Source organism: Eucyclogobius newberryi, unplaced genomic scaffold (genome assembly GCF_026437365.1).
Source record: "Eucyclogobius newberryi isolate DKJ021-1_F unplaced genomic scaffold, fEucNew1.0.hap1 SCAF_797, whole genome shotgun sequence".
NCBI classification, from domain to species: Eukaryota; Metazoa; Chordata; class Actinopteri; order Gobiiformes; family Gobiidae; genus Eucyclogobius; species Eucyclogobius newberryi.
Genome location: NW_027316497.1, coordinates 1,288 through 14,256, shown reverse-complemented (window position 1 = coordinate 14,256; position 12,969 = coordinate 1,288). Strand labels below are relative to the sequence as shown.

Sequence of the window (12,969 nt, the reverse complement as noted above, 5' to 3'; positions counted from 1 at the left end):
CGAGGCCGCGCACTTCATGAACCTGCTGCACTACGACGCCATGGTATGTGTGAGGGGGGGAGGAGGAGGGAGGGGGAGGAGGAGGAGAGGAGGGAGGAGGGGAGGAGGAGGAGGAGGAGGAGGAGGGAGGGGAGGAGGAGGGAGGAGGGGAGGAGGAGGAGAGGAGGGAGGAGGGGAGGAGGAGGGGGAGGAGGGGAGGAGGAGGAGGGGGAGGAGGAGGAGGGAGGAGGAGGAGGAGGGAGGGGGAGGAGGGAGGGGGAGGAGGAGGGAGGGGGAGGAGGAGGAGAGGAGGGAGGAGGGGGAGGAGGAGGAGGAGGAGGAGGAGGAGGAGGGAGGGGAGGAGGAGGGGAGGAGGGGGAGGAGGAGGAAGGGGGAGGAGGAGGGAGGGGGAGGAGGGGGGAGGAGGGAGGGGGAGGGGGGAGGAGGAGGAGGGGGAGGAGGAAGGAGGAGGAGGGGGAGGAGGAGGGGAGAGGAGGAGGGAGGAGGAGGAGGGAGGGGAGGAGGGGGAGGAGGAGGAAGGGGGAGGAGGAGGGAGGGGGAGGAGGGGGGAGGAGGGAGGGGGAGGGGGGAGGAGGGGGAGGAGGAAGGAGGAGGAGGGGGAGGAGGAGGGGAGAGGAGGAGGGAGGAGGAGCTTGTGGTGGATTTTCCTGAAAGACACAGCAGTTACACAGAAGCACAAACAGATGTGCCCCAGGGTCTGATGCTCGTGTCACAACAGGAAACACATTTGTTCACACCAGACGTGATCGCCACGGCGACAGGAAACACCTACACTAGACCTGTGTCGTCTCAGCACATCCTCCAGTATCTGCTCGTGTGTTTGCTGTATGTCTCTCCAGCATCTGCTCGTGTCCCTCAGGTCCTGGGGAACCACGAGTTCGATAACGGCGTCTCTGGTCTGATGAAGCCGTTCCTGGAGCAGGTCAAGTGTCCCATCCTGAGCGCAAACCTCCGCACGGACCCTCCGCTGTCCGCCACCTTCGGCACGGCCTTCAGCCCCTACAAAGTGCTCTCTGTGGGGGGCCAGAGGGTCGGCGTGGTGGGCTACACCTCCAGAGAGACCCCCGCGCTGTCTAACCCAGGTACCTAAGACAAGACCTAAAGATATAAGAGCAGAAGTGTTCTTTATCAGAGGAACGTGCTCAAGCTGCCATACTTCCCCCAGAGATGCTCCTAGGGCAGAGATGCTCCTCGGGCAGAGATGCTCCTCGGGCAGAGATGCTCCTCGGGCAGAGATGCTCCTAGGGCAGAGATGCTCCTAGGGCAGAGATGCTCCTCGGGCAGAGATGCTCCTAGGGCAGAGATGCTCCTCGGGCAGAGATGCTCCTAGGGCAGAGATGCTCCTCAGGCAGAGATGCTCCTAGGGCAGAGATGCTCCTAGGGCAAATGTGTAAGTGTCACTCTTCAGTCGTTTATGAAACAGTCGATGTAAAAGTCTCGTTCATAGATTCATAATTGTCATATAATAAAGTCAAACTCTGAGTTGATCAGGTAGACATGACTCCGCCCCTGACTCCGCCCCCAGGCCCTCACGTGCACTTCGAGGACGAGCTGAGCGCCCTCCAGAGGCAGGTCGACAAACTGCAGGCTCTGGGAGTCAACAAAATCATCGCTCTGGGTCACTCCGGCTTCACCGTGGACCAGGAGATCGCCCGCTCGGTGCGGGGCGTCGACGCCGTCATCGGGGGCCATTCCAACACCTTCCTCTACACCGGTGAGTCCTCCTCTGCTCCGGTGAGTCCTCCTCTACACCGGTGAGTCCTCCTCTACACCGGTGAGTCCTCCTCTGCTCCGGTGAGTCCTCCTCTACACCGGTGAGTCCTCCTCTGCTCCGGTGAGTCCTCCTCTACACCGGTGAGTCCTCCTCTACACCGGTGAGTCCTCCTCTACACCGGTGAGTCCTCCTCTACACCGGTGAGTCCTCCTCTGCTCCGGTGAGTCCTCCTCTACACCGGTGAGTCCTCCTCTACACCGGTGAGTCCTCCTCTGCTCCGGTGAGTCCTCCTCTGCTCCGGTGAGTCCTCCTCTGCTCCGGTGAGTCCTCCTCTACACCGGTGAGTCCTCCTCTACACCGGTGAGTCCTCCTCTACACCGGTGAGTCCTCCTACACCGGTGAGTCCTCCTCTACACCGGTGAGTCCTCCTCTGCTCCGGTGAGTCCTCCTCTGCTCCGGTGAGTCCTCCTCTGCTCCGGTGAGTCCTCCTCTACACCGGTGAGTCCTCCTCTGCTCCGGTGAGTCCTCCTCTGCTCCGGTGAGTCCTCCTCTGCTCCGGTGAGTCCTCCTCTACACCGGTGAGTCCTCCTCTACACCGGTGAGTCCTCCTCTACACCGGTGAGTCCTCCTCTACACCGGTGAGTCCTCCTCTGCTCCGGTGAGTCCTCCTCTACACCGGTGAGTCCTCCTCTACACCGGTGAGTCCTCCTCTACACCGGTGAGTCCTCCTCTGCTCCGGTGAGTCCTCCTCTGCTCCGGTGAGTCCTCCTCTACAACGGTGAGTCCTCCTCTGCTCCGGTGAGTCCTCCTCTGCTCCGGTGAGTCCTCCTCTGCTCCGGTGAGTCCTCCTCTGCTCCGGTGAGTCCTCCTCTGCTCCGGTGAGTCCTCCTCTACACCGGTGAGTCCTCCTCTACACCGGTGAGTCCTCCTCTACACCGGTGAGTCCTCCTCTGCTGCGAGTGTCTGTGTTCTTGTGTAAAAGTACAACCTGTGTGTAAGTAGTACTGGTAGTAGTAGTAGTAAAAGTCAGATTTAATTGACAACAAACTACATTAAAGCCGCGCTAGCTCTCGCCTTCCCGCTCGTCCATGTTTTCTGATTGTGCAGTTTGCGACTCAAATAGTTGTTTGTCCTGATGCAAGATGGTGCTGAACGCAGACCTGAGCAGGGAGAAAGAGAGAGAGCCTCTGTGACCCGGCTGCACCCCCTCCTCCCTGTAGAGACGCTAATGCTGATTAGCGTTAGCAATTTACTTTTGCAAAATACTGAAAAAAGTACAAGTTGTACAAATGTACAGTGAAAGCGATCATAATGAGGTTTAACTTGTTGAAATCGATGAAAGTGTTAAAGATGAAACGCCTCCAAAATCCTGATGTGGAAAAATAAATGGGAAAACAAGAAGATACAGAGTCTGACTTATGACACAGACACTCAACTTTGGTCTGTGTTTGTCTCATAATAAGAGAACCTTTATTTGTCCCAGCGTATAGGGACAGTGTATAGGGACAGTGTGTAGGGACAGGGCGTGTCCCTCATGGTGTGTGCCCCTCATGGTGTGGGCCCCCACGCTGCAGGTCCCTCACACTGCAGGTCCCTCACGCTGCAGGTCCCTCACGCTGCAGGGCCCCCACGCTGCAGGGCCCCCACGCTGCAGGGCCCCCACGCTGCAGGGCCCTCACGCTGCAGGGCCCTCACGCTGCAGGGCCCCCACACTGCAGGGCCCTCACGCTGCAGGGCCCCCACACTGCAGGGCCCCCACACTGCAGGGCCCTCACGCTGCAGGGCCCCCACGCTGCAGGGCCCCCACGCTGCAGGGCCCTCACGCTGCAGGGCCCTCACGCTGCAGGGCCCCCACACTGCAGGGCCCCCACGCTGCAGGGCCCCCACGCTGCAGGGCCCCCACGCTGCAGGGCCCCCACACTGCAGGGCCCTCACGCTGCAGGGCCCTCACGCTGCAGGGCCCCCACACTGCAGGGCCCCCACGCTGCAGGGCCCTCACGCTGCAGGGCCCCCACACTGCAGGGCCCCCACGCTGCAGGGCCCTCACGCTGCAGGGCCCTCACGCTGCAGGGCCCCCACACTGCAGGGCCCCCACACTGCAGGGCCCCCACACTGCAGGGCCCTCACACTGCAGGGCCCTCACACTGCAGGGCCCTCACACTGCAGGGCCCCCACGCTGCAGGGCCCTGAGCTCCGCTGGGATCTTCTCCAGAATCATAATAATGACACTCTGGGGCTTTAAACTGAAGCTCAGGTCATGAGGTCATTTCAAATAAACATGTGAAAGAGTCGCATTGATCACATGGTAGTGTGCACATGTACCGTATTTTCCGCACTATAAGGTGCACGTAAAAGTCTTTCACGTCCTCAAAAGCCGTCCGTGCGCTTAATATATGGATTATTTCTGGTTGTGCTCACGTGTGTGGGACACGGTGTATAAAGAAGACTCGGGACACGAGACGTCGATGCACGTCTGCTTTACAGTGTTCCGGAACCAGAAGTCCCTGCAACATGTATGCAATGCATTCTGGGAACAGTAGTCTACCTACACGCGGCGCTCTGTCAAAATGTAAACAACATTTTCAGTCAGGCACAACGCAGACACCTACCGGTAAATAAAGGACCCTAAGAATCTTGGCCCAAGATGGCTCCTGCCAAGAGACCATGGAGCTGGTCTATTATTATTATAAGAGACGTACTCATCACTGAACTGCTGCATGGCCCCGAGATGTGGGACACACTGACACGGAGCGCCATCGCAGCAGACATTAAACCGAGACACACGGGACAAAGTCTGTGCCAAACCAGGACAAATGCACCGGGACACGGGACGTAAACAATCGGGACTGTCCCAGGTAAATCGGGACGTCTGGTCATAACTATGCGGGATGTGCACGGCGGCGTTTGAAGGATTTAAGGACGAGAGAGTGTTGTATTTGGATATGCTAACGCGTCTGTTAGCGGTAGCAGAGTGTGTTGTGGATATGCTAACGCGTCATTTAGCGGTAGCAGAGTGTGTTGTGGATATGCTAACGCATCTGTTAGCGGTAGTGTGTTGTGGATATGCTAACGCGTCTGTTAGCGGTAGCAGAGTGTGTTGTGGATATGCTAACGCGTCTGTTAGCGGTAGCAGAGTGTGCTGTGGATATGCTAACGCGTCTGTTAGCGGTAGCAGAGTGTGCTGTGGATATGCTAACGCGTCTGTTAGCGGTAGCAGAGTGTGTTGTGGATATGCTAACGCGTCTGTTAGCGGTAGCAGAGTGTGTTGTGGATATGCTAACGCGTCATTTAGCGGTAGCAGAGTGTGTTGTGGATATGCTAACGCATCTGTTAGCGGTAGTGTGTTGTGGATATGCTAACGCGTCTGTTAGCGGTAGCAGAGTGTGTTGTGGATATGCTAACGCGTCTGTTAGCGGTAGCAGAGTGTGTTGTGGATATGCTAACGCGTCTGCTAGCGGTAGCAGAGTGTGTTGTGGATATGCTAACGCGTCTGTTAGCGGTAGCAGAGTGTGCTGTGGATATGCTAACGCGTCTGTTAGCGGTAGCAGAGTGTGCTGTGGATATGCTAACGCGTCTGTTAGCGGTAGCAGAGTATGCTGTGGATATGCTAACGCGTCTGTTAGCGGTAGCAGAGTGTGTTGTGGATATGCTAACGCGTCTGTTAGCGGTAGCAGAGTGTGTTGTGGATATGCTAACGCGTCTGTTAGCGGTAGCAGAGTGTGTTGTGGATATGCTAACGCGTCTGTTAGCGGTAGCAGAGTGTGTTGTGGATATGCTAACGCGTCTGTTAGCGGTAGCAGAGTGTGTTGTGGATATGCTAACGCGTCTGTTAGCGGTAGCAGAGTGTGTTGTGGATATGCTAACGCGTCTGTTAGCGGTAGCAGAGTGTGTTGTGGATATGCTAACGCGTCTGTTAGCGGTAGCAGAGTGTGTTGTGGATATGCTAACGCGTCTGTTAGCGGTAGCAGAGTGTGTTGTGGATATGCTAACGCGTCTGTTAGCGGTAGCAGAGTGTGTTGTGGATATGCTAACGCGTCTGTTAGCGGTAGCAGAGTGTGTTGTGGATATGCTAACGCGTCTGTTAGCGGTAGCAGAGTGTGTTGTGGATATGCTAACGCGTCTGTTAGCGGTAGCAGAGTGTGTTGTGGATATGCTAACGCGTCTGTTAGCGGTAGCAGAGTGTGTTGTGGATATGCTAACGCGTCTGTTAGCGGTAGCAGAGTGTGTTGTGGATATGCTAACGCGTCTGTTAGCGGTAGCAGAGTGTGTTGTGGATATGCTAACGCGTCTGTTAGCGGTAGCAGAGTGTGTTGTGGATATGCTAACGCGTCTGTTAGCGGTAGCAGAGTGTGTTGTGGATATGCTAACGCGTCTGTTAGCGGTAGCAGAGTGTGTTGTGGATATGCTAACGCGTCTGTTAGCGGTAGCAGAGTGTGTTGTGGATATGCTAACGCGTCTGTTAGCGGTAGCAGAGTGTGTTGTGGATATGCTAACGCGTCTGTTAGCGGTAGCAGAGTGTGTTGTGGATATGCTAACGCGTCTGTTAGCGGTAGCAGAGTGTGTTGTGGATATGCTAACGCGTCTGTTAGCGGTAGCAGAGTGTGTTGTGGATATGCTAACGCGTCTGTTAGCGGTAGCAGAGTGTGTTGTGGATATGCTAACGCGTCTGTTAGCGGTAGCAGAGTGTGTTGTGGATATGCTAACGCGTCTGTTAGCGGTAGCAGAGTGTGTTGTGGATATGCTAACGCGTCTGTTAGCGGTAGCAGAGTGTGTTGTGGATATGCTAACGCGTCTGTTAGCGGTAGCAGAGTGTGTTGTGGATATGCTAACGCGTCTGTTAGCGGTAGCAGAGTGTGTTGTAGATATGCTAACGCGTCTGTTAGCGGTAGCAGAGTGTGTTGTGGATATGCTAACGCGTCTGTTAGCGGTAGCAGAGTGTGTTGTGGATATGCTAACGTGTCTGTTAGCGGTAGCAGAGTGTGTTGTGGATATGCTAACGCGTCTGTTAGCGGTAGCAGAGTGTGTTGTGGATATGCTAACGCGTCTGTTAGCGGTAGCAGAGTGTGTTGTGGATATGCTAACGTGTCTGTTAGCGGTAGCAGAGTGTGTTTTGATGTTGAACAATGTTGATCTGAAGGAGTTGAACACTTTTAATAAAGCTCAACTGACTCTTGACTTATCCGTCTGTTTTGTTAATCTTATGTGCTTTATGTATGGACCAGTCTCGCTCACTAAGGTCCTTGGACCAGGAACTGTTGGTTCCTCGCACCCGTTTTGGGACCAGAGGAGACAGATCCTTCCAGGCTGTTGCCCCCAGACTCTGGAACCATCTTCCGTTCTCCCTACGGTCACTGGACTCGGTTACTGCTTTTAAGGCTCAGCTTAAAACCTTTTTATTTAGTCAAGCCTTTTAAATGCACTTGTTTTACCGACTGATTTGACTGTATATTGTTGTATATGTTTTGTTCACTGTAAATTTTTTGTGTTTTTATCGTTTTATTCTGTTTTGTGAAGCACTTTGTGACTTTTGTCTGTGAAAGGTGCTATATAAATAAAATTGACTTACTTACTTACAGTACACATGCTACACATGGTACACATGGTACACATGGTACACATGGTACACATGGTACACATGCTACACATGCTACACATGCTACACATGCTACACATGGTACACATGCTACACATGCTACACATGCTACACATGCTACACATGGTACACATGCTACACATGCTACACATGGTACACATGGTACACATGCTACACATGCTACACATGCTACACATGCTACACATGGTACACATGCTACACATGCTACACATGCTACACATGCTACACATGGTACACATGCTACACATGCTACACATGGTACACATGCTACACATGCTACACATGCTACACATGCTACACATGGTACACATGGTACACATGGTACACATGCTACACATGCTACACATGCTACACATGCTACACATGCTACACATGGTACACATGCTACACATGCTACACATGCTACACATGCTACACATGCTACACATGCTACACATGGTACACATGCTACACATGCTACACATGCTACACATGCTACACATGCTACACATGGTACACATGGTACACATGCTACACATGGTACACATGCTACACATGCTACACATGCTACACATGCTAGACATGGTACACATGCTAGACATGCTACACATGCTACACATGGTAGACATGCTACACATGCTACACATGGTAGACATGCTACACATGGTAGACATGCTACACATGGTAGACATGCTACACATGCTAGACATGCTACACATGCTACACATGGTAGACATGCTACACATGCTACACATGGTAGACATGCTACACATGCTACACATGGTACACATGCTACACATGCTACACAAATAGCTGATGGTACGCTTAATAATCCGGTGCTCCTTTTCGTGCGCAAAATACGGTATGTGTTGCCATAGTAACAGAGCAGCGTTTGTGCAGAAGCTTCTGAGCATGTGCAGAGGATCAGACATGTGATCATGTTGTCTGCAGGTGCCCCTCCCTCGGTGGAGGTCCCGGCGGGTCCGTACCCTGTCCTGGTCAGGTCTGTGGACGGGCGGCAGGTCCCGGTGGTCCAGGCCTACGCCTTCGGGAAGTATCTGGGGAAACTAAGACTTCACTTTGACTCAGATGGAAATGTTCTGCGAGCTGAAGGAAACGCTGTTCTGCTGGACCAGTCCATCCCACAAGGTCTGGACCAGGACTCTTTCCTCTCTCTTTGGACTCTTTTTGGACTCTCTTTGGACTCTCTTTGGACACTCTCTTTGGACTCTCTTTGGACACTCTCTTTGGACACTCTCTTTGGACTCTTTGGACACTCTCTTTGGACTCTTTGGACTCTTTGGACACTCTCTTTGGACTCTCTCTTTGGACTCTCTTTGGACTCTCTTTGGACACTCTCTTTGGACACTCTCTTTGGACTCTCTTTGGACACTCTCTTTGGACTCTTTGGACACTCTCTTTGGACTCTTTGGACACTTTGGACTCTTTGGACACTCTCTTTGGACTCTTTGGACTCTTTGGACTCTCTGGACTCTTTGGACTCTCTTTGGACTCTCCCCCCCAAGCCTAAAGAATAAAGCTGTACGGTGGAAGCACCGAACGTCAAAGAAGGAGAGGAAGATGAAGAAGAGTCTCCCTGGAATAAAGCCGGTCGGTCTCTGAAACAGCAACAACTATTCTAGTCACAAAGACATATCATGACCTCATGGGCTTTGTAACACCAAAGCAATGGAAGGAGTACTTTTACGGACTACGACAGAGTCTGAGGACTACAGTCTGGCGGTAATGCAACACTCGGACGCCAACCGCCATAAAACAACAACAACAACAACAACTTTGGACTCTTTGGACTCTTTGGACTCTTTGGACTCTTTGGACTCTCTTTGGACTCTCTTTGGACTCTCTTTGGACTCTCTTTGGACTCTCTTTGGACTCTCTTTGGACTCTCTTTAGACTCTTTGGACTCTTTGGACTCTTTGGACTCTCTTTGGACTCTCTTTGGACTCTCTTTGGACTCTCTTTGGACTCTCTTTGGACTCTCTTTGGACTCTCTTTGGACTCTCTTTGGACTCTCTTTGGACTCTCTTTAGACACTCTTTAGACTCTCTTTAGACTCTCTTTAGACACTCTTTAGACTCTTTAGACTCTTTAGACTCTTTGGACTCTTTGGACTCTTTGGACTCTCTTTGGACTCTCTTTGGACTCTCTTTGGACTCTCTTTGGACTCTCTAGACTCTCTAGACTCTTTAGACTCTTTAGACTCTTTAGACTCTTTAGACTCTTTAGACTCTTTAGACTCTTTAGACTCTTTAGACTCTTTGGACTCTTTGGACTCTTTGGACTCTCTTTGGACTCTCTTTGGATTCTCTTTGGACTCTCTTTGGGCTCTTTGGACTCTCTTTGGGCTCTTTGGACTCTCTTTGGGCTCTTTGGACTCTCTTTGGACTCTCTTTGGACTCTCTTTGGACTCTCTTTGGGCTCTTTGGACTCTCTTTGGACTCTCTTTGGACTCTCTTTGGACTCTCTAGACTCTCTAGACTCTCTAGACTCTTTAGACTCTTTAGACTCTTTAGACTCTTTAGACTCTTTAGACTCTTTGGACTCTTTGGACTCTTTGGACTCTTTGGACTCTCTTTGGACTCTCTTTGGATTCTCTTTGGACTCTCTTTGGGCTCTTTGGACTCTCTTTGGGCTCTTTGGACTCTCTTTGGGCTCTTTGGACTCTCTTTGGACTCTCTTTGGACTCTCTTTGGACTCTCTTTGGACTCTCTTTGGACTCTCTTTGGGCTCTTTGGACTCTCTTTGGGCTCTTTGGACTCTTTGGACTCTCTTTGGACTCTCTTTGGACTCTCTTTGGACTCTCTTTGGGCTCTTTCAGACCCGGAGGTCCTGGCTGAGGTGGAGCAGTGGAAACAAAACCTGAAGAACTTCTCGTCTCAGATCGTTGGACAAACTCTGGTGTTTTTGAACGGATCAAACGAAGAGTGTCGCTTCAGAGAGTGTAACCTCGGCAACCTGATCTGCGACGCCATGGTAACGAGCCACGCCCTAACAACAGCAGAGACTAGAGAAGTGCAGCAGAAAGAGTCATGTGACCTTCAGTGTGTGTGTGTGAACCATGTGACTTCACCTCATTAAATACATCAAATACATTTAACTATATTGAATACTTAATAGATATATATATATCTATATATATATATATATATATATAGATATTTATATTTAAAATTATATCCATCCATCCATCTTCTGCCGCTTTATCCGGGGCCGGGTCGCGGGGGCAGCAGTCTGAGCAGGGACTCCCAGACTTCCTTCTCCCCAGACACTTCCTCTAACTCCTCCGGGGGGATCCCGAGGCGTTCCCAGGCCAGCCGAGAGACATAGTCTCTCCAGCGTGTCCTGGCCTCTTCCCGGTGGGACATGCCTGAAACACCTCCCGAGGGAGGCGCCCAGGAGGCATCCGGAACAGATGCCCGAGCCACCTCGGATATTTAAAATTATATATATATTTTAATTATATTATGTAATTATATATATATTATATATATATATATATATATATATTATATATATATATATATATATATATATATATATATATATATATAATACAGAAAAGGTTTGTCACAACACAGTTTTCACACATAGGAACTTGTCTCAGCGTTAAGGTGCAACATCAAATAATGAATATTAAAATAATAATAATAACGTATATACAGTCTAATATGACATGCATTAATTAGAATTTACTTTTAAAACAAGGTAAAAAATAAACTTGTCTCGGTATGGGCATATTTACACAAAAATGTACCAATGGCCGGAAATAGTGCAGAAAGTGAACAGTGTGTGAAAAGTGTTCAGTATTGTTTGAAGTGGGAGGAGTTAAGAGTTCATGAGTCCAACAACTGAAGGAAAGAACCTGTTCTAGTGGAGGGAGGTTCTAGTCCTGAGGGGCGTGGCCTCCTGCCTGAGGGGAGTGGCCTCCTGCCTGAGGGGTGTGGCCTCCTGCCTGAGGGGTGTGGCCTCCTGCCTGAGGGGAATGGCCTCCTGCCTGAGGGGAGTGGCCTCCTGTCTGAGGGGAGTGGCCTCCTGTCTGAGGGGAGTGGCCTCCTGCATGAGGGGAGTGGCCTCCAGCCTGAGGGGAGTGGCCTCCTGCCTGAGGGGAGTGGCCTCCTGTCTGAGGGGAGTGGCCTCCTGCCTGAGGGGAGTGGCCTCCTGCCTGAGGGGAGTGGCCTCCTGTCTGAGGGGAGTGGCCTCCTGCCTGAGGGGTGTGGCCTCCTGCCTGAGGGGTGTGGCCTCCTGCCTGAGGGGAATGGCCTCCTGCCTGAGGGGAGTGGCCTCCTGTCTGAGGGGAGTGGCCTCCTGCCTGAGGGGAGTGGCCTCCTGCCTGAGGGGTGTGGCCTCCTGCCTGAGGGGAGTGGCCTCCTGCCTGAGGGGAGTGGCCTCCTGCCTGAGGGGAGTGGCCTCCTGCCTGAGGGGAGTGGCCTCCTGCCTGAGGGGTGTGGCCTCCTGCCTGAGGGGAGTGGCCTCCTGCAGAGATGAAGTCTGCAGCCGATCACCTTCTCAGCAGAGGGCACTGTAGTCTCTTTTTGTCCCTGTCTGTGGCTCCAGCGTAACCACAGGGTGATGGAGGAGGTGATGGAGGAGGTGATGGAGGAGGTGATGGAGGAGGTGATGAGGAGGTGATGGAGGAGGTGAGGGAGGAGGTGACGGAGGAGGTGATGGAGGAGGTGATGGAGGAGGTGATGAGGAGGTGATGGAGGAGGTGATGAGGAGGTGATGAGGAGGTGATGAGGAGGTGATGAGGAGGTGATGAGGAGGTGATGGAGGAGGTGATGAGGAGGTGATGGAGGAGGTGATGGAGGAGGTGATGAGGAGGTGATGAGGAGGTGATGGAGGAGGTGAAGGCCGTGTAGAACTGCACCATCATCTCCACTGCAGCTCCACGTCTCCGTGAAGTATCAGAGTTAGCGTTAGCATCAGAGTTAGCGTTAGCATCAGAGTTAGCGTTAGCATCAGAGTTAGCATTAGCATCAGAGTTCTTATTCCTGTTCTACATGATTTTCAGGTGGACAGTGCTCTGGGTTTCTCAGAGGACTTCCAGTGGAACCATGTGAGTGCAGCTCTGTTCAACGGAGGAGGAGTGAGGAACTCCATCGACGAGGAGACCAGGAACGGTAAGGAGACTAGGAACTGTGAGGAGACCAGGAACAGTGAGGAGACTAGGAACTGTGAGACTAGGAACTGTGAGGTGACCAGGAGGCCAGGTTAGGTAAAGAGAAGACCCAAAGCAGATAAATGACACAGAGGTCCTTCACATGGGGAGTAGAGGTCATTCACATGGGGAGTAGAGGTCATTCACATGGGGAGTAGAGGTCATTCACATGGGGAGTAGAGGTCCTTCACATGGGGAGTAGAGGTCCTTCACATGGGGAGTAGAGGTCATTCACATGGGGAGTAGAGGTCATTCACATGGGGAGTAGAGGTCATTCACATGGGGAGTAGAGGTCCTTCACATGGGGAGTAGAGGTCATTCACATGGGGAGTAGAGGTCCTTCACATGGGGAGTAGAGGTCATTCACATGGGGAGTAGAGGTCATTCACATGGGGAGTAGAGGTCATTCACATGGGGAGTAGAGGTCATTCACATGGGGAGTAGAGGTCCTTCACATGGGGAGTAGAGGTCCTTCACATGGGG

General features: G+C 52.3%; 1 protein-coding gene across 1 annotated transcript; it reads left to right on the top strand.

The window, feature by feature from the left end:
- Nucleotides 1-6: 6 nt before the first annotated feature.
- LOC140350748 (5'-nucleotidase-like) lies at nt 7-12,484 on the top strand (the record flags this gene model as incomplete). The annotated part of the gene is made up of 6 exons (XM_072436214.1): nt 7-43; nt 860-1,082; nt 1,526-1,714; nt 8,259-8,456; nt 10,147-10,301; nt 12,340-12,484. Coding segments are annotated over exons 1-6 (937 nt in total), but the record flags the coding sequence as incomplete, so codon positions are not given.
- Nucleotides 12,485-12,969: the final 485 nt, after the last annotated feature.